The sequence below is a fragment of the Phalacrocorax carbo genome, chromosome 3, assembly GCF_963921805.1.
Source record: "Phalacrocorax carbo chromosome 3, bPhaCar2.1, whole genome shotgun sequence".
In the NCBI taxonomy this organism is placed as follows: domain Eukaryota; kingdom Metazoa; phylum Chordata; class Aves; order Suliformes; family Phalacrocoracidae; genus Phalacrocorax; species Phalacrocorax carbo.
This window is the reverse complement of record NC_087515.1, coordinates 22680867-22706701: the sequence shown is the minus strand read 5'-3', so window position 1 is coordinate 22706701 and position 25835 is coordinate 22680867. Positions and strand designations below refer to the sequence as shown.

The window sequence follows — 25835 nt, the reverse complement described above, 5'->3', positions numbered from 1 at the left end:
CGCCAGCGCTATCATGGGGTGCATTAAAAGGAGTGTGGCCAGCAGGTGTGGGGAGATTATCTTCCCCCTCTACTCTGCCCTACTGAGGCCACATCTGGAGTGCTGTGTCCAGTTCTGGGCTCCCCAGTTCAAGAAGGGGAACTACTGGAGAGTCTCCAGCAGAGAGCTAACGAAGATGATCAGGGGACTTGGAGCATCTCCCTTATAAGGAAAGGCTGAGACACCTGGATTTCTTCAGCCTGGAGAAGACTGAGGGGGGAATCTTATCAATACTTATAAATACCTAAAGGGTGGGTGTCCAGAGGATGGGGCCGGACTCTTTTCAGTGGTGCCCAACAACAGGACAAGGGTCAATGGGCACAAGCTGGAACACAGGAAGTTCCACCTGAATATGAGAACAAACTTCTTTACTGTGAGGGTGCCAGAGCGGTGGAACAGGCTGCCCAGGGAGGCTGTGGAGTCTCCGTCCCTGGAGACGTTCAGAACCTGCCTGGATGCGTTCCTGTGCCCCCTGCTCTGGGTGTCCCTGCTCAAGCTGGGGCGGGGGGGAGGTGTGTGTGAGATGATCTCCAGAGGTGCCTTCCAACCCCTACCATTCTGTGATTCTGTGGCATCAGATTAACATCAAGAGCAGAAAGATTTTTTTTTTCCTGTAATATCAGCCTTTCATTATTCTTTTTATTTAAAGCAAAATTTGGACCTTGCAATTTTGTCTTTTTGAATGCTGATGCTTCCTGATTAGACCTAACAGAGATTGCGGGGGGTGGTGGTGGAGAAATCACAGTTGTCAATGCTTTTTGAACACAACATTTAAATTATAAAATAATAGTGGAAACCAGATTATCTCTCATTTAATTAATTAAACTCATGTTTCTCTATGTGTACACACACATGTATATATACACACATAGACACATAGACATATTCTGTTTCTAGCAATATCTCTCTGGAATGGTACTGTGTTCTTACTTCAATTGTCATTGTCATATTCTTAAATATGACTTAAATATTTACTAGGCGTAAAGCCTAGTAAGTAAATTTAAAAAACTGGTTTCTAGTGTTGTTCATGTACTTATATCTGGTGACCTGTGTTCAGTGCACTCTGGATTTTAATGTTGTAACTAAACAGACTCTCTCTTCCTGAATGCCCTGAACCCTTTTCTAAGGATAGCTTGATGCAGGTGATTTTTAAATTTTTCAATGAGAAAATTAACAGTAATTATTTCATATGTTGAATACCACTGAGTAATTAAAATATTGAATGAGTGTCTGTGGTGGTGGTAGAGAAGTTGCAATTGTGCTTGGTAACCTGGCCAGAGTAGCAGGTTGGCCATGATGTGATATGGCATGAGATGGTTAGGACATCCCAAGAACTGATTTGGAATTTGTTTTCCATGTTGGTGTGCTGAAACTTGAATCTAATGACTTCTTAGATGCTTTGTCAGACTCGCCCAACTCTTCGTGTGTGCCAAACCAGTGCTTGAAAACAACTGCATTTCACAACTACATTGCAGTAGGCACCATACCAACACAGAGAAACCATACAATCTAAAGAGAGAAGGGTGGTAGGACACCTGCCCCAGCAGCGTACTGGATTTTGTGTCTTCCTAGTCTTATGCAATTTGTTGAAGTGCCAGGTTGTAAATGATACTAATTCCCAGTTCTGAGAAAGAAAGTCTGAACAAGCCAGTCTGAGCTTGCTCATAAAATAAATTGATTTTTGCAGTCTACCTGAACTCATCTGCAGATACTTCTTTCATCTTGGAGGGGCATAGAAGCCTCTGAGAATGCTAATCTGAGGCCCAACCATCTTTTAGGTAAAACAAGATTCCAGACAAAGCATTTTTTATTACTGTAATTCCACCCACATCATCTCCCTCAGCCCTTTACATCCACTGGCAGAAAACAAGGTCCTATTCTATCTTCTTCATTGCTTTAGTTAGTGCAGAGAATTAGATTTTTTTTCTCATTAGTGAATCATACAGCATGACCCCTGCTCAGATGCCAGCAGGAGGTAGTGGAGACGATGCATTTACATTCCCAGTTCAATCTAGGGATGGTCCCCAGAAGGCTGAGAAGGCATGGCATCTCCTGCCAGGAGATCAACCCATCATGGAAATCTCAGACTTTGTTCTGTCTGAAGATAATAGTCTCGCTGTAGTTGTTGACAATAAACTTGTCTGATGGATTTTCAGGAATAATTAGAACTAGTGAACTGTTTCAGTAAGAGGAAATTCCCATGCTGGCAAAATACCTTCTTTTTAGTTTGAATGTATTACACGTTTTTTAGAAAGTTAAACAAAACCATCCCATCTATGGAAGGTCTTTTAATTAGAGGAACCCCAAGTGGGCATTCTTCTCCAGACAGTCACTGACAAGTTGGGATCTGTCTACAGCTCACAAGCATGTTGATACGTGCATGAGAGCGAGCTGTGCGTCTGTGAACCGTATTACTTCAGCACATGAAGATTTTTGAAGGATTTTTCCTTGCTCAGATATAGTTTTAGCAATATAAACTATATGTATTAATTATTGTAATTTAAATTTGGGTAACTACATCCACATAGTCATGATTGTCAAAATGTTTTCAGTGGATGGTGATATATTATCTCTATAATATATATAGTTACCTGGAAGTGGGTATACTGTTCATGATTAAAACTTAATATACTTTTAAATCTGCAGATTTAATAACAGGTTTTGTACGCAGTGCTTGCTTCTTATGATCTGGTTTGGTAAAGTCAGGTGAAAATTAGGTAGAATATCCAAAACGTTACTGGTTTGTCTTGTAAGCATACAACCTATGTTTTACTGATCTAAAACTACCCATTCATCTGAAGTGAGTAACATACATGGGTATGGGTTCACAAGCAGGTTTTTAAATCCTTGGCTTTAATAGCTATAGAAGATCTTTTGGCTGCATCTAGGATGAAAATATTTTTCTCTACTGTTAGAATACAATTTGTGGAGGTTTTAGTAGCCAGTAAAATAATTAAAAGACGACACTATTTTTCTTCCCAGAGTTTCTAAGAAGAATACAATTCGGAGAATGCATAGAGCATTTGTTAGATAATCTAAATTTTGATAGTGATATGATGGATTGTCAAAGAGAAATAACTCCCCAATGAGAGTCTCTAAGCTTGAGAGTCCTACAAATCTAGTTTTAAAAAAAGGAAATAATTAAAAAATCCTTTCAAATCTAAAAGAAGAAGCCTCATTTGCTGTCATCTTCTCCACAGCATTCCTGTTTTCGCTGACCTCTGTAGTACCCACAACAGTCATACTTGGTCTGTTTAAACCTCATAAAAATCCATTTCACACTGTGGTTCGTAATGTTGTTCCCTGGAGTTTTTCTAATTGTACTGTATCTTCTTTAGGGTTATGGTGCCCCAAATTACAGCCACTTCAAGATACAGGTTTCCCATCATTTTAGAGAGAGTCACGTGTTTTCTATTTTCCTATCACCATAATTTCTAATATTCTGATTTTAATTTCTTTTTAAGTGGCGGCTCTTTAGTATTGTCTAGATATTTTCAGAAAGCTGTTGACACCGTAAATTCTTCTGCACGGTGGTGGTGTAGAATCTACTGTTATATCTGTGTTACTGTTATTTTACCCCTTAAGAATTAATTTATGTTTATTGCTTGATGCTGCTGCTATCCTGTGCGATTGGTTTTAGCTTTGATTATGCTCAGTAATTTCTTATCAGGAAGCTTTAACTCTCTAATCACCTCTTCCTGATCTTTTATACGTTGAACAGCACAGATCCTTTGGGGGCTGCATAGACAGTTAATTTTAATCAGGTGCTAATCCCTGAAAAAAACTTCTCTTTTACCCTGTAACAGTTGGACAGCAACTGTCTTTGGTGACACGGTTTGTTAAAAGCTGATTGAAATGCGGAGTTGGATGCCAGTTCAGCTGTGCATGTACATGTCACGATTCCTTCAGAGGATCCCGGCAGACCTGTGACACTTGCAGCCACTGGTTTACAGGACGTGTAGGCAGGACAGGACCTCTGGTGGTCTCTAATCCCACCCTTGTACAAAGCTGAAGTGCTCAGGGCCTTTTGTCCAGGTGAGGTTTGTGTCTCTCCAAGGACAGAGACTTCGTGGCTTCACTGGGCACCTGTTAACTGTTCGATCGGCCTCATAGTAATTAATCTTTTCCTTACATCTAATGAGAATTTCCCATCTCCCAGCTTGTCGCCACAGACAGCAAGAGCATGCTGTCCTATCCCTATGTATTTCCCAGAAGGGTCTGGCTTGGTCTCTATGCTCTCCCACTAGGTAGTTACAGGTGGCAACCAGGTCTCCCCTTGGCCTTCTCCTCTCAAGGCTGACCAGACCCAGTTCCCTCAGACTCTCTGTGTACATCCTATACTCCGTCCCCAAACCGGACTCTCTAATAGCTGGACTTTCTCCAGTACGTCTGTATCTCATTTATAGTGGGGATGACAGAACTCCACACAGGGTCTGGATGTGGTTTCGCAAGGCTGAGGGGAAGGGTTACCTCCCCCGCCCTGCTGGCTGCCCTCGGGCTGGCGGGGCCCAGTATGTGGTCGTCCTTGTTGCAAGGACACGCTGCTGAAAAATGTGAGCACATTAAACATTTTTTCCCTTTACAAGGTCTTTGTTGGCTCCCTTGATGCTTCTGTATTTAACTGTATGCCTCTATTAATAGTTCAACCCTTTGCCAGTCTGCAGACCTACTTACTGAAGAACATTATCACATCTGCCGTGTTTTCGTTCTCTTGAACCAAGACCGGTTTAAGCATTAGTTAAACACCGGCAGTATACGTGCTCAGCGGTTTTTGTTCGGGTGAATTCTACCTGGTCCTGGTAACTTGTTTTTATTCATTAACCAGTTTGTTTTGAAATATTTCCTATAGACACTTTGGTGTGACACAGTTCTCACACTTTCCTCATAGAAGGGTTTTGGAGGTGAGCTCGTTTAAGTCCTGCAGTGAACGCAGCCGCAAAGAATTCATTCAGCTTTTCAGCTATGCCTTTATATTTTCCTCACACCTTGATCATCTATTGCTGCAGGCACCAGCACACTTTCTGCTTTTGATATGTTAGAAAATAATGTACTGTCAAATGTAATACTCCAATTCTTTTTTTTTTATACATTTTTATTTCTCATAGCTTCCACTGTTTCAGCGATCTTGCTAAGATTTTTAGCATTCACATGGAAGCCCATATTTGATATTAGGACTTTTTAAAAATCTTGGTTTTGACAACTTCCTATCTAAGTTTTATTCTATGGTTTTACGCTTGAGAGCGATGAACGATCTAATTTTGTGGTTTTTCCATGTGTAGTGCGTAAATATCATAAACTTTATACCTTATTTTTCATAAGAGTACCATATTGTGGATTAAAGTTTGCTGCTCTTAGATATATTTAACTCTTCTAATAGATTGGTGTGCTTCAGAATACGCACCCGGTACCTTTGGTGAACATGCTTTGCCACAAGCATGGAAACGGTGCTTTCTTTTCAGTCTGTGTCCTCAGACAGGATATTAATGTCTCACCATGATTCAGTGTCTTTTTTTACAGGGAAACATTTAGATGGAAAATATTCTTGCTAATTGCTTCTTAGGCGATGCTTTGCTGTTCACAAAGTAACTATAAAATACTCACTGTAAAGTCTGCGCTTATTTCACTAAGGGAGACAGTGGAGACACATCATTCTACTGTCACTTAAAATATTTTAAGTGTTGTGGAATATTAAAAATATTCCAGGCACTAGGTTCAGTACATTTTTTTTTCACTGAGGACAATCTATTTTGTTATTAAGGTAAAATAATAAAGTACTTCATGTACTTGGTGTTACAGCTCTGGAACCCTTGGGCTTCCCAGATGCCAGCGACCTTTTACGCTTAGCACATGTAAGAATTTCAGGTGATTTTCTTAATATATTGAACAAAGTTATGCATTGTCTGCTGCATTAAAAACATCTGTGAACATACTGAAATACTTATTTCAGTCATTCCAGTGCTTTCATGACCTACAAGTTTTTTGCACATAGCTAGATAGAATACATAACGAGATTGAGGGAAAAAACCCCCAAATTTACAATTGTAAATTGTTCTATACAGTGTCTTGCCCTCTTTGTGTGCCGATGTACTCCATATTTTGTGCTGGAATGAAACAAACAGGAACATTTTGGAGACAAAGTGGAATTACAGTTATTATAATCTATTTATTATATCTAGCTCTTTTAAAGCCAGCTAGAAAATGCAGATCTGCATGTGCGCATGTGAAACCTATACAAAGAAAGGTGTACACCTATGTGTGGGAAGTAATTCCATGTGAAGGAATTCTAGATGTACATAATGAACATATGAACACAATTTTGAAGAAACAGAATACCTGAGTTCTAGGGACACTGGAAGCCCTATATGGGGATTACTTACATGCTTCTGGAAGACAGAAAACCCAATCATTCTGAGTAGTTTAAAACAAAGATAGTGTAGTTCCAGTAGTCTTGAAACTATTTATTGAAACCTAGTGTCTTGTGAATTTTTGCCTTAGGTTGATTGACTCCACTGTCTAAGCGTGAACCTCTTCGTAGTAACACTTCTATGTTCGGGGCATTTAGACAGATTCTCTGCTTTTGTATTCGCAGCGCCTTCTAAATTGTGAGTTCATAGTTCTAGCATCAAATTACGGTAGTTACTGAACTGCCTATTTTAATTTCCTTTGCTGGAAGTTCCTATCTTTGAGACCTTTGAGCTCTGTCATACTTGGTTACAATTGACCACTTTGTTCAAAAGTTTACAGTAAAGTGGGATTTTTTTGGGGGGTGGAGGGGTGTTAGGCTTCATCTTGCCATGATAGCCCCTGTGTTCTCTTCTACTTATTAAGAATGAGTCACCATACCATGCAAGTAATACATGACCAAAATCAGTAGTCCCGACTTTAAATCCTTCTTACCTCTGTATTACTCTATTTAGGGCCAGACAAACTTGTAGAAAACAATGAAGAATTCTGTGTAAATTCTTTTTAATAGCCAGAGCTGCTTTTATTTTAATATCCATGTTTTCATCTGTGTTTCATTTGCCTAGCTGACTGTCTCCGAAAAGACTTTGTAGGCAAAAAATGCAACCAGCTTTGTGTTAGACCTTGTATTAACTTAAAAAAAAAATCATAACATCGCTTGCATGAATGAGAACATGGCCTGCCTTTAAATGTCTATCATTATTAGCACTGGTGTCAAAAAGAAGAATATGTGCAAAAAAGAAAAAAGAAATTTGTGGTAAAAATACAAGTTAGAGACTGGTTGGTGCATCCCAATTATATTTGTAATGGTAGAATATTTAAACTGAGTTTCATTCTTTAAAATTCTCAGATGCAGATCGACATTTGGAAGTTGCTGGAAATCCTCTGAAGATCAAAAGCACCAGAAAACCACTGTCATGTATCATTGGGTATTTAGGTGGGTATCTGACTCCAGAGGAAAAAAATTAATCAAATGAACGTTCAGTATTTACTGATACTTAAAAATCCCATATGTGTAGCATGAGAGTGAAACCTGATATAATTTAGAATGTGAAAAATATTCTGGTAGTGTAAATAAAAAAGCACTAAAAGGGGAGGTGAGAAACTAAGTATGCCCAGTCCTACCCTACTGTGTCCCTTGAATCCATTGTAATACTCCCATGTACTTGAAAGGAGCAGACTTCAGCCACAGTGAGACACTGATCACTTAATTTGATGATATAATTTTAAAAGATCCAATGAAATCTGTACTGAGATCATAGCCAGGAGGTCAAGGTACTCACATAAGATAACGGGGAGAGGAGAAATTCTAGTAATTGTGATTCCTTATTTTAAAACTGAAAATAGTCTTCTTTGCACGGAACTACCACTGACTATTAAATATTTACATTGCCATATGAGAGATGGGACACACCAGGGGCTTTATATTAATCCTCAAATATAGAAATCAATCAATTGATCGGAGCAGCAGTGAATAATTTGGCAGTGTGTTAATCCCATTCTGCAGAAGTAAAGCTGAGGGTAGAACTCAGTCTAAAGGTTTTTCTCAAAATTTCAATCAACAGGGTTTTTGTACTAGGTAGGACAAAGTAAACAATACAGTCTCTTGACTTACTGAAATAGAAATCAGCTATTAATGTAGTTATAACTGTTCTTCCAGAACACTGGATTTAACAAAAATCCAAATTTCAGAAAATTGGATAATGAAGGATTAATGCCCACTCTCACTGAGTTCCTTCTGCCTGGAGTTTAAGAAAAAAGCCTGTGATAATTTCCTACAGGCATCCCAGCTGTGTGCATTACATATGTTGTCATTCAAGTGAATGAGGAAAGGACTGCTTTGATTGATGTGGTGGAGCTGTGGTCATGAGGGGGAGAACCTGGCAAGAGATGGATGGTTCATCCGGGTGACCCCGTTTGGGGTAGCTGGAAGAAGAAACAACAGCATGTGTAATCTTAGAAGATACTGCATGTTTTTAGTGCCATGTTTAGTCAGTGAGGGTTTGTCTTGATACCTCTGAGAGTATAAGTCTGTAGGTTTAATGGGAGTAAATGGAGGAACAGTGTCAGACAGCATTATGTGTACTTAGGCAAAGGTTTTGTAGAAGATTAACAGTGCTAAAATATACCAGGTATCTGTAGAGTCTGCTTAGTATTTCACTGTATAGGAAGTGGAGGTATCTCACTACAGTTGAAGGTAAATCATACACGTTGCAGGAATACAAAGTGTACCCAGTGTAGTTTTACAGCTAATTCAGATGTATGCCCATAAGGACGGCCAGAAAATGGCTCTTTTTTTGCCATTTAGCTTGCTGGGGTTTTTTTTCAGTGTAGTTCGTGATTTTTTTTTGTTTGTTTGGGATATGTGTTTATATGTTCCAGTGAGTAAGTAATGCTTGCATTATTTTTCTTGTAAAATTTACTATTAACTATCATGTCATACCATATACAGTGGGTATTTCTTTTCTTTTTAAAATTCTCTCCGTGCCATCCCCACAGACGTTTATTGGAATACAGTTAACTCTCTCAGGGCACTACTGTTTTCAGCCCTACTGGTAAGGCAGAGAGAATTTCAGTGCCCTGCACATCCTGGGTCATCGCCTCCCTTTATCCCTGTCCTGCTTCTTGGCTGCCAGTTCCTCAGGTGAGGTAGGTTAAGCGTTAAAAGTAGGCCCTGTCCTCTAAAGCGCTGGGTCTAATCCCCTGTAATCTCTTTAGTCGTCACTGTGCTTACTAAACAAACCCCCTAAGGGGAACCCTTGGCTAATTAAATGTCCTATATTCCCTCCTAGTTAAGAAGAAACCAGGCTAATGTTTCCAGCTGGGATGCATGTTGAGGAGATGAGATGAGATGAGAGGTGCAGCTGCTTAAGCACCTCTGGAATCCAGGATGCTTATTTAAGCAACGCAGTAGGAGACTTCAACTTTTCTTTGTTTGCTTTGGATTTTTTTTCTTACCGTAGTGATATAAGTGGAAGTAGGAGTTTTTAGACTTGTTATTGCTAATTATTTGTTTGAGGCTGCAACCTGGTCTTAAAATAAAGGTTCCTAATAGGCTGTTCAAGAACTGTTTCTTATTCCTGTTTATTGTTCTTTCAGAAATAATCATATACTCTGAATCTGGCCAACTGGTTACTTGTTGTGTGGCTAAAGGGATAATTTGGATTATTTGGATGTTATAGTTAGTTCTCTGAGTTAGAAGAAGGTGCAGGTGGCTAAGAGCTTTTCAGTGAAGTACTAGGCAATAGAACAAGGATAATAGAAGCAGGAATTAAAAGATCCCTAATTACTGTTATTCCATAATACAATAATATGATGGTATAATATAGTTCAGGCAAAAGCCTTGAAATGCCTCATTACCTCTCTCAGGGGTGATGAAGCAGCTAGTTAGAAAGAGCTGATCTAAAGCATGCAGATACTTGGAACAAGGCTATATGTAGAGAATGAATGAGTGTATGGTGTAAAGACCCCACAGGAAGGACTCAGTCCATTGGGAAGTGATGCTGGCTGTTTAATTAAGTTCCTTTCTAGACCTTAAAAGTTAAGAGCTTGGTCTTGGTACCTTCCTCTGCTGCAGAAAGAGAAAGGACAGCCTTTGTGGTAAACAGAGGGTTGATGACCTCCAGACTGAAGAAAAGTCGAAGGAAGGAATTTCCTTCTTTAACTGTTCGCTCATCCTGAAAATAGAAAATTGTATCTGCTATGCATTGTAGACAGAAGCAGTTTACAAGTTCTCATATGTTGATCCACCTGCTGGGATTATTGTGGATGCTGCTGCAGCTCTTTGGCAAATAAGATAATGTTTTAGTGGTGTTAGCCCTGAAAATTAATCATTTCCTTCAGAAGATTAGAAAAGATTGCCAAATGAGCATTTTAGAATCCAAATTCCAAACATCTTCAGCAAACAGTGCAAACCTTTCTAGTTCCATTGAAAGTTCTGCTTTAGCGATCAGTAGTGTTTATAATATTAAACACGGCTCTGTTCCCATTTTAGTAAAAACACAAAATAGACGCTTGTTCTCTGGAGCATGAAAAACGGGCCATGGCATGAAATCTGCTGGGAGCTTGGTGTTCCTAAGCTCTTTTATACAAAAAGCAGATGAGTACTGCAGTGAATGGCAGTAAAAAGCTCTCATCTAAGTAAGTGGTAAGAAGATCAGTGACATCAAACTGGCCTTCACACACGCGAATCTAAATCTACAGGCCTACCCTGAAGCAATTACCTGACCCTGGCTCTGGTATTCTAACACCTGCCTGGTGCATTACCCTACTCTACTGGATGAGGGTGTTCATGCTTTAAGAGTATGATTGCAAGCTCTGACCAAACCAGTGGTTAACAACTAAGCAAAGCCTTTTCAAATGTGAAAATTTTCGGCGTTGTCTCCTCCTGGCACGCCGTTCCCAGTACAGCCTGGCCAAGTCATTGTGGCCATCCTACTCCTTTACCCATTTGTATATTGATGAGACTGTTTGGCTGTGTCCTGCCTTTCTGTTCCTGCCTGTTAAAGGTTATCGCGACTGTTATGGCAGCTACCCCCAGCCTCCCCGGCAGCCACGGCGGCCAGTTGGGGTGGGTGGGCTGGGTGCCTGCAGGCTGCCTGTGAAGTCCTGCGGCGGGAACGAGAGCGAGAGGCTGAGCAGGCGAGCGCTTGGGTATCAGATTTCCCCGGCATTTATTAAAGGGGAAAACTCTGCTATTGCAGTGGACTTTGACTTTGTATGATGGTTTCTGTTTCTCCTGCATGACAGCTGTGCATAGCAGAGGCTGGAGGGCCTCATCCTTGGATACCTGGCCTCACTTTAGATTTTGCATATTCCCAGCTTCTATTCTTTATTTTATTAAAAAAAAAAAAAAGGGGGGCGGGCAGAAAGGAGCAGTTTTTCCCTTCAGGGCATGCAAAATGCATTTCTTTAATCTTTTCTTATTCCCCTTGGACACCCGACTCTCCTGATCTGTCTCCCAGCCCATCTGCCCTCACATTCTCAGCTCAGAGGTCTCTTCTGCTCTGTGGGGCAATCGGGTGGCCATAATCGTGCTGCAAGCACTTCGCAACCTGCGCGGTGCCATCAGCCGGTGCCCTGTGGCTGTGTCAGAGGGATGGGGACCTGCCCTCGGGCGGTCTGACTTCCCTTGCAAATTTGGGTCTGTCCAAGGGATGTACACAGTGGTGGTTTTTTGAACCCAAATGTGCATTGGGAATAAGTTAATTGGTTCAGCAAATTCCTGGTGATGGACAAGCAGGCTCTACTGAGGCTTCCTTTTGCCAATTTTATCTGGCAGATAACTGAGAAATTTCCATACAACTGTATCAGCTTTTGGCAAACGCAGCAGCTGCCACCCTGAAGTGTGCTGGCCAGATGCATTTCAATGCCTCTTTACCCACCTTTCTTCCTCTTTCTCCAAAATAATCCTACTCCGTGAACCGTATTAGATACTCTGGGATGTTTGAAACTCCATATGGGAGTCTGGCAGTACCTGCTGCAGTTTTGGGATAGTTTTAGCTTCAGAGCCCTGCTGTGGCTGGCTCCCTGACTTCTTGCGCCTGGTGACTTGTGTTTGGGAAGATCCCTTGAAACTTGTTATTCTGACAGAAAGTATCAAATAGGTTGAGATATTGAGGTGATTTCACTATAGTAAAATCCTTTTATTTGCTTGCCTAAAAAGCTGTGTGTAGCTCCAATATAAACCTCAAAATGGTAGGAAAATGTAAAGACAGACCTTTTCCAGATTTATGTGTACTTTCTCTTCAATCTCTGAAATCCTTACACATCTACAGCGTAAAATTGAACTCAGGCAACCTAAACCAGTATAGATCTTTTTTTACTTGGAAGAACTGTAGGTATAAAGACTCATGTTTGAATTGTTATTCAAAGTCTCATAAACCCACTCATGCTGAAGAAACTTTCACTAGAAATTTAAATGTAAACTTAATGTTGGATAGACTTTTTACTTGATCTAAACAATAAATAAATGTGTTCAATATCTATCTCTCTTTTTCTCTCTTTTTCTTGTCTCAAATAGAGATTCATCCTGCAGTGAAACCCAATGTAATCAGGTCAACACCAAGCCTTCAAAGTCCAAGTGCAAAACGACTGCTTGCACCCTCCAATCACTCTTCACTAAGTATTTTAGGAAAAAGAAACTACAGCCATCATAATGGTCTAGATGGTATGTGAAGGAATGTAAAAGAAATATTCTTTATGTCTCTGAATGGCAAAACTTACTGTGGACCTGAAATAACAAGGTTTTGTGACCTTTCTGTAGATGATACAGTTTTAAGAAATGACAGTAAATGAGCAACATAAACGTAAGATGCGAATAGTATATTTATAGCATTTATTCTTAATGCAGTGAGTGTTGGTGCTTATCAATTGAACATGGATATATTAATGCCGTATTTTCATCAAACTATTTGTACTATTTTTCTTACTAATCCTTCTATATAGAAGGGCAAGAAAGGAATAAAACAAGTTTGATGAAGAGAGATGCAGCTAATGCTTTATTTTGCTTTATTGCATTGCCTTTTTTTTTTTTTAAGAAATATTTTGCAGAGGTATGCAAGACCTTTTGAATTGCTCTGCGCTACATTACTTGTTATATAGCTGAATTGTTAAATACTGGACCTGCTAGTTTACAACCAATCTCTTTGCTAGTATGTGAATTCTAAACACACCTTAATCTGGATTCTCAACAGTATGATTGGTAATAGAGAGAAGATAGCTTTTGGCGCCTTGCGTCCCAAGGCTGTGTTACGGAGTCAGTTAAAATAAGAATGAAGAAGTCCTGGCAGTAAGGACTGATGGAAGGCAGGAGCTCCGTGGAAAGAGACTGTCCCTGCATTTGAACCCCTTGCAGAAGAGGAGGGAAAAGGGGTGTCACAGAGGTACAGGAGAGGCTTTTCCTGTACACATGGGCAGAGGTGATCTTTAAGCCTGGTGTATCCAGCCACTTTACAGTATGGTGCAAATGGTGATCAGATATGAAGCTGTGCAAAAATTTGAGGGTAAGACTAACTTTTCCCAAATAGTCTTTATTTTTTTATTCTGAAAAGTGAATCTGTATTACTGATATTTTTTTTTTTAAGTTATAACCAAAAAGGAAGATTTTCAACTGGAACTGTGAACAGTTTTACCTCAAGTCCGAATAAGAGGAGAATCCAGGAGGATATCATTTGTTTGCACTGAAAAGAAATGCATGCGTTTCCTGAACTCTTTTTTTGTGAGACTTAACTTCTATAAGCCATTAGCTTATTTGTTCTGTAGTTGAATAAGATTGTTGAGATCAGAAATATGAAAGAAGTTAGGCTTTGAAATAGACTTTTCAGGATGCAGTCTGCACAAAAGAGGTGACTGTCTGTTTTCACGCTTCATGGAATAGGTTGATGTGGAAATAAGAGGGACTTTCTTTTTAGACAAGCTAATAGAAATAGTATTCCAAATACAGGAAGAAAAACTTGATCCATTATCCATCATCTTCCCATAATGGTCATGTTTTTCTGTCATTGCCAATGTTATTTGTATTTTGAAGTGAAAATACCTACTTTTTTAAGGTACATTTAATAATACCTAGATAGAAATCACTACGCACTTGGACAAAAAGTGGATATTTAGTATACGCAGAAGAGAGGATCGCTTTGCTCAGTGTGCAAACGGTGATTGCACAGTAGGCAAGTAACATGCATTGGCAGCACGAGCTATTCAGTGGACCAAGATGGCAACCACGTGACTTGTAGTTGGGAGAAAAGATGATGCCATTAATCAGTGTAGCCGTTAGTGCTGAACTGCCACTGCAATCTTTGAGTGTAAAGTTTTGCAGGGACGATCTGGTAGTTACTGCATGAGATTGTGAACTTCGGCTGCTTCCTCACGCCCCAGTGCAGACCATTAGACTGGACTCTCCATATGAGCTTTGAGTGATGAATGACTTTCACCTGGAAATAAAGATGATGTTACACTTCTACTGCAGAGAAGGCTTTAGCAATAAGTTCAAGGTAAATATGATGATGATGATGTCCCTATAAGGAGGCAGGCTTGGAATTCTCTAAAATTTTCCTTCTACTTAGTACGGATGTTCTCTTCAAAGTAAGGAATTGACAAAACCAGTCATCAGCCACACTGATTAGTTTGTATCAGTCAGCTAACTGATAAGGCAATTTGCACAACATAACATCTAATTTGAAAAATTACTATTGAGAACTGTAAGTAATTGCTTTAGGAGGTAATTATTTTATCTGTTTTCTGTGAAAACGTAACTTACTGGAAAGCATTTATCCTAAATAGCTGAAATCTGTATTTTCTTAGTGTAAAAATTGCTTTTTTAGTATTTAAAAGTGGCTATTTAGGTTCTTATTTTAGCCTCTCTCTTTAATTAAAAGCCTGCAAAATGTAAATAAAATGCAAAGGAAAACCAAACTCTCTCAAACAATCAAAGCAGTAGTAATGATTCTCAACAGCACAGGTCCTCTCTTCCGTTTGACTTAAACTGGTTACCTTTAATATTTGCCATTTAACCCCTTCTCTGGTCATTGCTAAATATCAAATACATTTTTGGGGCTGTAGTGTATGCAGCTTCTTTTCATTACACAGCAAAAACTCAGTGACCAGATCAGCTTGGGAAATGGTGATTTCTGTGTAATTGCACTGGCAATGATGTACTACCTGTGCAATGAAAGGTTTTGCCAACCTCCAGGGTTTTTCTGTTACTATAAATATACTAAAAAGCCTTTTTTGTTCCAAAACACTATTGATTGTTGCTGGGTTTATTGCATTGCATCAATTAACAGTATCCAGAAAGCCAGCTATGGAGATGATAATTTATTTTGTCTTTCAGTGAATGCTTTGACAAAATGAGCGAATGAGCACAAAATGAGCACAGTGGGCTTATACTAAGCCTTACCTCTTGCTATTTTCATAATCTTAATGTTATTGACATAGAAATGTCTGCATGTTCAGGTTTGCTTTTTTTAACAGTATTAGAAGTTTATTGTAAAGGAGCCGTATAAATATGTTTACTTAAGATATACAATAATTTACAGCATCAAGTAAATGCCACTTAGGCTTGTGTAAATATATATTTAGTTTGGCATATTTAAAGTCAGTCTTACTGCCTAGGTGAGTTGAGTGCCATATTTTGACAGAATTTGTTGTTAACAAAATAATAATTACTGACTCAGAAATAAAGCAATGTAATATGGAAAAGGCACTTCTTTATGCTTGTATGGGGGAGTTGGGGGAGATGATGAGAAGCGTCATTAGTGTTTGGTTTAATGCTTTTAAAAGGAATAAATAAGGACAGGATTAGCATTTCCTAAGGGATTTTTATGTTGACTTGAGTCTTGATCTTGGCCAATGCAGCACAAGTTTCCCTTTCATTTTTCCACAGACGTACCTCCAGCAAAGGTCTGGCACTAACTGATATGGATAAGGGAGTCTGCAATTTCTGATTACATTACTTGGTTTTATTGAGAATGATGAGGGAGCATGTTTATCTCTTCATAAATGGTGGGGTTTGTGCCCTGATATCTTGCTATTAACTGATCCGAGTGTCAGTTACTGGTGACTGAGAGATGTAGCTGTAGTTGTATGCATGAACTCATGTATAAGGCGTAGACCTAAATAAAATCTCACTGGTTAAGCCCTGTATATCGTAACTCGATAGAGAAGATCTTGTAGTTGTTTGTGTCCTTTCCTTTGGAGGAAGACTTCTCTGGATGGTTGTAGATGCTTTTATTTTCAAACAACGGCAAATCTCGCATGCTGTAGGATGGAATGAAAAAATCCCAGAAGGCAATGAAAAATGCCAGAAAACTACTTTCTGTTCTGGAGAAAAATCACAGTACTTCAGGGAGTTTTTGTGTAATATGCATGCTGGTGCTTTTAACTATTCTGAGATGCAGAATTTCCATTGCTGCTGAAAAGAAAGTCAACACAAGAAAATTAAATGGTTCTCAGCGGTGAAGACAGTCTCGTTCAAATGGGAGAACTCTGACTTCAGAAATTCACAACGTTGCAGAATGTTAGGTGTATCCAGTTTTATGACTGGAGCTGACGATGGGAAGGTTTAGGTGTGACTGTAAAGTGCTTTGCAGATATTTTGAATCTGATCTTTAAATTACAGTGTCTGAAATTATTCCAAGCAATTACTTTCACCCACAAGCTGCTTAACTGTGAGCAACTGTACATCCAAGTAGTCAAGTTTCACGTCAGCCTATTGTTTTGGCAGGGTGAGTAATAATAATTTTCCATGTAATATTTGGAAAGATCAGGTAAAGGTATTTTACGTAAGTATAATCTCTGTCAACTGGCAGGCACTTCCTTACTTTTACATGCATCAGAACCAGAATATTCACAGGATGCCCAAGATATTAACGTCACTAATGAGATACAGAAATCAGTCTTTGCCTGTTGATACCATTTTCATGGCTTGTGGGCAGAAATAAGAGAACCAGTTGTTCATAGCTGAAGAGACTTCAATTAACAGCCCAATCCTCCTTCCCTCTTCCCTTTCCCAAACCTTTAGTGCTGTGTTTCAGGCTGAGATGTCCTGATGCCTTCAAGAGGATTCTTTCAACAGTCAAATTTCTGTTCCTGAATATACTGAAGTATGCAGCTCTATCTAAGAATGAGACAGCAATTTTGGGGTCCATTTTCCTAGGAACCTGCACATCTCTGGCACAGCAAGATGAGAAAGTGACATGAGCAATCAGCAAAGGAAGAAAGACGTCATAAAAAAAGTACCTTCTCTCTTAGATGCTATTTTGGTCAATCCTCTCTCTGCTTATGACTAATAGTATTGGCTATTGAGATAAGCAAGGAAGAAAGGCTTATATTTCACTCCTGTTCTTCTGTGGGGAGTTTGAGACTCTCCTTTGACAAACACATGAAAATATAAGAGGCCTGACTGACGAGCAGGGAAACTGGAGCCTTTCCTGCCCCAGACTTTCTTGAAACAGAGAAAACGATTCTAATATGTTCTTCATCATAATTAACTTCATATAACCCTATGTGAAAGTGAATTAGAAGGAAGTTTTCACTGTAGGATGGAATTTCTCAGCAGAGGGAGTTGGTTTTTTTTCTCAAAGGTGCCTGTTGTTACACTATTTTTTGGTGGAGACGGAGATATACTGCGGTGGCAGGCTAGCAGCATGGAATGCATACCAAAAAAACATCTGGCAATCCATTACTTTAAAATATAAAACCTTAAATTCAGGTTGGACATTAGAAAAAACTTCTTCCCCAAAAGGGTTGTCAGGCATTGGAACAGGCTGCCCAGGGAAGTGGTTGAGTCTCCATCCCTGGAAGTATTTAAAAGAAGGGTAGACGTGGTGCTTGAGGATATGGTTTAGTGGTGGACTTGGCAGTGATAGGTTAGCGGTTGGACTCGATGGTCTTAATGGTCTTTTCCAACCTTAACAATTCTATGATTCTGTGATTCTGTGAAATTTTGTCTTACATATTAATAAACCATCAACCTATCTAAATTGTCATAAACCTCATTTTATGTACCAATGATTTCCATCTGAAAGAGAAGAAATGTGAATCCACTTTTGCCACTTCTTCCATCCTGAAACACAAAGTGGGATCAATGCTGAACTGCGTATGCCCACTTTTCCCAAAAGCAAGAAACAAAAGTTATATCTTGTTCCACAACCAGTTTTTCCTCTAAAATTTGCTTTGGGTATGTGCATTCTAGCTGTGGGCCTTGGTATACCCAGCAAATGTTTTGAAACATTTGGCTGGAGATCTCTTACTGAAATATGTGCACTGATATTGATGGAAATGTGAGCATGGAAAGTAGGTCTCTGGAAAAATTGATGTTACTGTCATTTACTGGAGAAGCAGAGGACTATGAAAAGGGTGTTTATGAATCTTGGTTATTTTGCAACATATATTACTCAGAGCATTTATTTATGTCATGATATGGTATGCTTTATGGTAACAGCCTTGTCATGCGTAGTTCTATACAAAGACATTAAAGCCATCTCTGACCCTCAAGAGATTAACCTAACAACCTTTTTTACGTTTGATTTTTGCACCTTGCACAAGAGTAGCCGATTTCTATTTTCACTGTCCAACTGGAAGCAGTCATTTGAAATATTTAGTAGAAAACTAAAATGCTCTAAAGCTTGCATTTCTGTGGTCAGTATGTTCACTTGCTTTTGCAGAGGTACAAATGATGATACTGGAGACAGTGAACTAGTGACAAGTTCCAGAGCCCCAGTTACGTACCTGGAAAATGACGCAGGCCTTAATTACGCCAGGGTGTTACTGCTAACATTGTCAGTCATTTGTAGAACTAAGCTACTACATCTCATCTTTGCACATCTCAAGCCATTCTTTTTTCTATTTACATTTTTGTGCTATAAAACAATGGTTTTCCTTCAACTTGTTTACAATGAGTTGACGATTCCCCCCTCCCCACTTTGGTCTTCATCCTTCCGACCCCAGTGATGCAAATGACATTGTGACTTAACAGGAAAGATAATCAGTGAGGAGGAAAATATTTTTGTCTGAAAAATAGTATATTTTTTTTCCCTCAGGGTTTCTTAAAGTTGAGAAAACGATTTGTTGTCTTGCAATGATAAATGTGCAGTCATCATTTGCCTACAGTGAATTCATACTACAGTTATCTTCTAAGTATTCAAGGTTCTTTGATTACAGATGAAAGAACCATCTTCCATTCGGTGTCTAAAGGCTGCTCAAATTGCAGCGTATTTTTTCAGTGGGTAAAGATAAACAGCGTGACTCCTCTATGATGAATTTGATCACAGAAGGACTTGGGAGGAGCAAAACCATTTCTGCAAATCCATGTTTCCTTGAATTTCCTCTGAGAAAGAACTGTTCCGAAGCATTAGCATAGCGTAGCACTGTGGTGTGGGGTTTTTAAATATAGACAGCAATTGCTTTTGTTTTGCCAAACCAAACACAATTTCCATTCAACTGTAGTTCTCAGGCTTACTGTATCTTGTGACATGTGAGTTATATCCAAAGGTGGAAGTACACTAGAAATTTAATAGCCAATTTTCTTTTTTGTTTTCCTTTTATTTCCTTTCTTTCAAAAATCTGCCTTTGGATTTTTAAGGCTTCTTTGCCTACATTTGATTCACAAAAAGCACAAAACTAGAATCGCATTCATGCTTTGATGCACCACTTTGAGCATGCCAGACATCACTTGTATTTTGTTGTGCTAAGGAAATGAATACTTATGAAAATGTATGTCTGTGTTCACCAGCGTGACATGTGTTTCTGGGAACTCTAATGACAGCAGCGGTTAGAAAGAGCAAGCTAGGTGGGATTGGAAGTGGAGGAAAGGGAACTTCATGGTGAACTGCCCCATTTTTGCTGCTGAATCAGTGTTTCTGTTTTTATATACAAGTAATGTGCAGGCATGAAATTGCAGTAACACTGGCTTTTCTAATTGGCAGAATAAATCAGGTCTTAAAGCAGTAAACAATAAGAACAACACTATAATCAAGTTAGCATTCAAAACACAATGCAGATAACCAGAACATAATTCCTGGAATCACTACTTCCCCCTAGTATTATTTTAAAGAATTAAAGTTGCAGAAGGAGAATCCTCTCTGTTGGATAACAAGATTAGCAGCGTATTACCTCATGAGTTAGGTGCTCTGGTTTCGAGATCTGGAGTTAATACTTGAAGTGCTTCTGTGTATGATTACTGTCAAGTAGGTTGATTATTTTATGTAAGTTGAGATTACGGAGCAATAGTACTTAATTTTATTACATAATGCAATATGGAAGGCACCTTCAGAAAGTCCTTAGGCACTGTAACTGGAAAGTTCCCATGTCTGGAGAAGATGCTGTGTGAACATTTTGTACGTTTTTTGTGCTTTTTTTGCTTTTGTTGCTTGTATATTGTTTCTCTAGAGTTTCAAATGTCAATCATGGGAGGCTAAGGGTCTTCCCCAAATAAAGTCAAACTCATTCTTAGTATGATTACAAGATATGTATTTTTCTAATAATACTTTTGAAGTAACACTTAATGTCACTTGTTCCACTGCCACAAACTGGTAGGAATAAAACAATTGTTTCATTTACTTAAAATATTCACAACCTGAGTTGAGCAGAAATAATGAAACAGTCTTCCTTTCTCAGCTTATTTCATAAGGTGGTCCATCCTGGGTGAAAAGGTTCTTTGTAGTCTCATGCACCTCGATAAGTTGTGAGTGTTACTAGGATTAAACACCTCTGCTGTTTCATGTCTGCCTTTATTTTCCACATGTCTAAACAACATTATCTTGAAGCATATTTATTCTGGAAGGCTTAGAAAAGGGCACCTTTCACACACTAGTATTGCTGATGACCCTGTTAATATGAGAGAGAGATATGAATATCAAATAACTATGTTTTCTATCAGCAGAACTAAAGAATAGCACATAAACATAACATATGAACAGCTGGAAAAGGACTGGAGTGTTATTAAGGATGTGGTTTCTGCCCTGGCTCGAAGAACCCTTAAGGGAAAAAAAAAGTTGTTGGGGAATAATATATGTATTATATAATTGCATGATGTAGCTGGCACCAACCCTTAGCAGTGGACTTTTTCTATTTTAGCCTTAAATGGTTTTACAGTGGGAAATTTTATAGTCTCTTAGTGCCTGTAAACCGGGAAAACATTTGGTCAGTATGGTTGGTAAAGCAACTTCTAATGTGAGGAAATTTGTTTTTACAACTTATTTCTATTTGAGTTCAGTATGTTGTAGAAAGAGCATACAAGCTTCTTAATCAGTTTCTGCCATTGCTGAATCAATTTCTCCACAATAATAAGCTTCCAAACACTTTGTCAGTACTGAAGTCACATTTACTGTAATTTACTCGCCTCAGATCACCAAAATCCCTTGTTAGTAGTGTTGTCTAACCATTTCTGTTTAAAGTGGAGTAATCCACTTCACCAACCTTAAGGGGAGAACCATTCTGTGTCCTGGAGTTTCCTTTCTGCTGAAGAAGTGCAAGTATAGATTATTGCCTTGCACAAAATAATTTGCTATAAGAACTCATTTTTAAACTAAGTGTCCACTGGTGCCAGTTTCACTGAAATTTGAGCCTGATTATTCAAATTCCCAAAGGCATTCTAAAACTTGGCAGATAAAACTGAAAATCCAAAGTTTTGGCCTGTGTTCTGTTGAACTCCAAGAAATTTGTGGTTTTTAGGTAAGCTTTGTTGCCCTCAAGCTGCACTGGATGTTGCATGGGTGTGCGGACCTTTTGTAAAACAGTCCTTTTTGAATGCTGCATGACTGCCTTTTTAATTGGAAGCAAGGGCCACCTTCTTTAGTTGCCTTAATTAAAAGCAAAGTTTTCCACAGAATTGGCTGGTGTGTGTTCACGCATAAACATTGGTCAGAATCCTGCCAAATCAGGATGTAATTATTTTCTGGAAGAAATCAGTGTCTCCTCAGTTCTGAAATCTGGATATTTGGGTATCAGAGTATGTCAGAGTTTAAACTGTGTCCTTAATTAGTAGTCTCTGCTAGATCCTAGAATCTTTTGACTGTGTCTAATTATTAAACAATTCTTTCCCTAAATTTTTATTTATGGATATACTCAGGTCTTTCTAAAAAATATTTGGCAACTTAGATGATATTTCAGTATCTACAGCAATAAAATCTAAGAAAAAGATATGCAAAAACCAGAATGTTTTCATTGTATGATAGAACAGAGGGATATTACTCTACAAATACGACAGATCTTCGCTTCTTTGCTTGGTTTTATTAATAGGTTATCAATATGGTAATGTTCTGGAGTTAACAGCTGTTGGCATTGCATTAAGAATGTCTGTAAAGTATTCTTCAAAAATAAGCTGTTTAACAGCCTCCAGGTACATTTGTCTGTTCCTCAGTTCCCTTTAGGGAGATATTCTCTCTTTCACTCAGTTGTCTGTGGAACTGCAAGTCACTGAGTATTTTGGGACAATCATGGCTAAGCATAGTTTATAGGGACTTGGCATATAAAGCTATGCCAAAAGCATAGCACCTCTGAGACTGAGTGAAGATTTTATTACTGTAGCATCCGAGTATAAAAGTATGGATTTTTGTTTGTTCACATTGATGTTTTTTGGGGTGACTGGAAGTGCTGTGTAATGTGTCTTCTCTGTATTTCGAGAGGGAAGAAGTCCCACCCTTTTTGTTTAACCTGATAATTCTGCTTAAGTTGGGGATACCTCAGGAAATGCAGTTGTGCTCTTGGAGATAGGTTCTTTGGGTTTTTTTTCTGGGTAGTTGGGAGAGGAGCTCACAATTAAAATATTGGTATATGCCTTTAGGTAGTTTTTCACATTACAGAACCTTTATCAATTAGAAGTTATCAATTCTTGTGTTGATATATATATATTTTTTTTTAAATTAGGTTTGGTTAAGGATGAAGACTTGTACAAATGTAAACGTCAACTAGATACAGGAATTACTGCTGAATATCAGATTGAAGTTTCAAATTACTTTGAGATGCTTAAAGTGGCTTGTCTTTGTTTCTCTCAGTGGTTGAACTGTACCTTCAGACTGGTTAAGGTGACTCCTCAAATGAAAGAGAAACACCAGTTTGAGAGTGTAATTACCATCCTTTCAGAAAGAGATGTTCAGCTCTTCTTTCTCGTGTCCTTTTAATCTCTTTAATACTATTTTTAACAATAACAAAACACCCTGAGAATTCTTTGTGTGATGCCTGTTGGGATCCCCATAAGAATCACAATTTGAAACTGGGGCAAGAATAACTAACCCATTATAATTATTGTACATTTATCTAATTTGCAGAATTGAGACTCTGCTGATTCAATTAATGCAGAATTACCTTATAGCATAGGGGAGAATAATTAAGATTTCCGGATGTTACACTTCTCAACATACTTTGTCAATTTCAAACTGAGAATCCATCTCAAAATTCTCAGAAAAAGGATAGTCTAGTTTTATAAAGGCTTTTCAAATGGGAATAGTTATGGAATTATGCTGATACTATTTGTATTTTTTTCCACAGAACTAATCCTCCATGTTAAATGATGCCATATGTTGAAAACGAAGTGAAAAAACCCACTTCTTGAAACATGAATTATGAATTAGTTCCATTTTTATATTTTCTTGCAGAAGAAGGTAATTAAGCAAAGAGAATGAGAGCAGTTAACAGCATACTATAGCGTGCCGTATGTTTTCAGGACCAGTGATAACTCTCATGGTCGTTTCATGAGAAATCTTTCCAATCTCTGCATTTATGCTATGTCTGTTGTTGTAGCTGAACACTAACATCTTAGCCCTCAGGGTGAACATCAGAAAATAGGGCTTTTATGGATAAAGACAATACTTTAACATGCTGTGGTTCTTTTGTTTTCCAGAATCATCCAGCCATACAACAAGAACAATAATGGTAAGTATAGAGGAGATTATAGGTATCGATCTATCTATAGATATGATTTTTCCTTTGAAAACCAAGTGGATATACTGGTAATCTAAGCCATTGGCATGTTTTTTTTATAATGTCCAGCATCACTGTGGAGATAAAATGAGTCTGTCTGCCACCGCATTTCATGGGAAATTGTGGAAAAAATGTGAGGTTGAATAGCTTAAGAAATAGCAGTGCTGTCAGTTAGAATAGGTGAAATATCCGTTTACAATTCTGTGTGTTATGTGTTTAAGTTATTTTTTGATTATGTCAATTTAATGTTGAGAAAATCTCTTGCATTCTATGTGTATCGCATATGTCAGAGCACATTTAAAGTTCAAAACATACGCTGAGTAATTTCTTGCATCATGTTCTTCTGAGGTCAGTTTCTGATTTAACCTTGAGTTTGATAGTTTGGGTTCCAGAACAGAGAAATGTTTAAACGGACAGATACATCTTCAAAAATGAGATTTAAAAGTTTTATGCATAAAAATGTCATGGATTCAGTGTCTATCTTGGGTTTTTATAAGGTGAGAAATTTCATGTACCTCCGTTTCAAACTCCTAATAAAAACTAGATAAGGACTGAACAAAAATTCACATGAAGAAAACCTTTCTCTGGTTGGGAATGATTCATGCCTATCCTGTAGATATGTGGGGGAAGGGCTATCTACTTTTGGAAGAAGACCAATTTTTGAGGCGACTTTTGAAATTATAGAATAAATCTCAACAAAACATGATGTGAGCTTGTTTGTTTTCATGCCTACAGTTTTCAGGGTGTCCCTTCAAGTTTATTACCTCTTCTGTAGGTACAGCATTTGTGGGACATGTAAATTCCCACACAGATACTTGATTCAACAGGGGACAAAGGGTAAATATAGATCACTGCCTTTATCATCAATAGTCATTAATAATGCAGTGCAAATGGGTAATAAATAGGTAAGGACTACGGATGACAAAATTTCAAAGTAGTAGAGATAAGTCCGGAAAAAGTTATTTTTCTGTTTTCTACTGGATATGGTATAATACTTGTTTGTCATGAATTTGCTTAAATAGACCCATTTCAAAATAAGATGCTTAGTTATTTAAGTGTATTCCCCTGCTATAAAATTTTGGAAAGGATTGAAAAATTTTTCAATATTTTTCCAGTTCTTCACTGGTGTCAGAAAAGAGCTAGAGGTTAATGCTGAAGCTGGTGAAAACATCACTTTTCATTTCTCTTTATTTTTTTTTTCCGATTAATTTTACTCTGAAGATAACACATTTTTGTCAGTCTCTCTTTTGCATTAATGTATCAAAACAGCTCTAAAAACTGACCCAAAGAAATGGAGGTTTTGCCTGTATAAATGTGTCCTCACACCAAAACATGGCCAAACTTTAAAGATATAAGAGAGAGGTTTTTAAATAACTTGGGTTCTTGAGGCTTCTGCGTTGTGAACCTCTCCAGACCTCTCTGCTGACAACTCAGACTGCTCAGATTAATGCTCTTCAGTCAGCGTGCAGTAATTGTCCATTGCACTTAAAGAAATAAAAGCACAGTTAAAAATAAGTGTTCTGTTTAGTCCAAAAATGTTGTAACAATATGTCCACTCTTCTCAGCAATTAAAGCATAGGAGAATGTGTAATGGAAAATTGCTTACTCTCCAACGAGTAGGTAGAACATGTCAGTAAAGCGAGAAAATAACGCTATGCCTTGCGTTGGAAACAGTATGAGATTATCTAGTCAATACATACACAGTAAAGCTGTGTATCCACTGAGATCCATTTTTTGAATGACTGCTGCAATAAATAATTACTTTGAAATAAAGTCTCCTTTTTCTGACTGGTTATGGTTAATACTGCAACAGATAAAATGTTAAAGCTTGATCTTCACTCAATCAAAATGTGAGAGGTACAGCAGCAAATCTGCATACTGCCTTGATGCTTTGAAAAAAGCTTTTGTCTTACCAA

The 25835-nt window shown here is 38.3% G+C and overlaps 1 protein-coding gene across 1 annotated transcript in view; it reads left to right on the top strand.

Annotated features, from left to right (window-relative positions):
• Positions 1-25835, top strand: part of MTA3 (metastasis associated 1 family member 3) — a 136126-nt gene that overhangs the window by 87468 nt on the left and 22823 nt on the right. The window contains exons 15-17 of the mRNA XM_064446122.1: positions 7352-7438; positions 12524-12670; positions 23840-23871. Of these exons, the coding sequence (XP_064302192.1) occupies positions 7352-7438; positions 12524-12670; positions 23840-23871 (266 nt within the window). The remainder of the gene's footprint in view (positions 1-7351; positions 7439-12523; positions 12671-23839; positions 23872-25835) is intronic.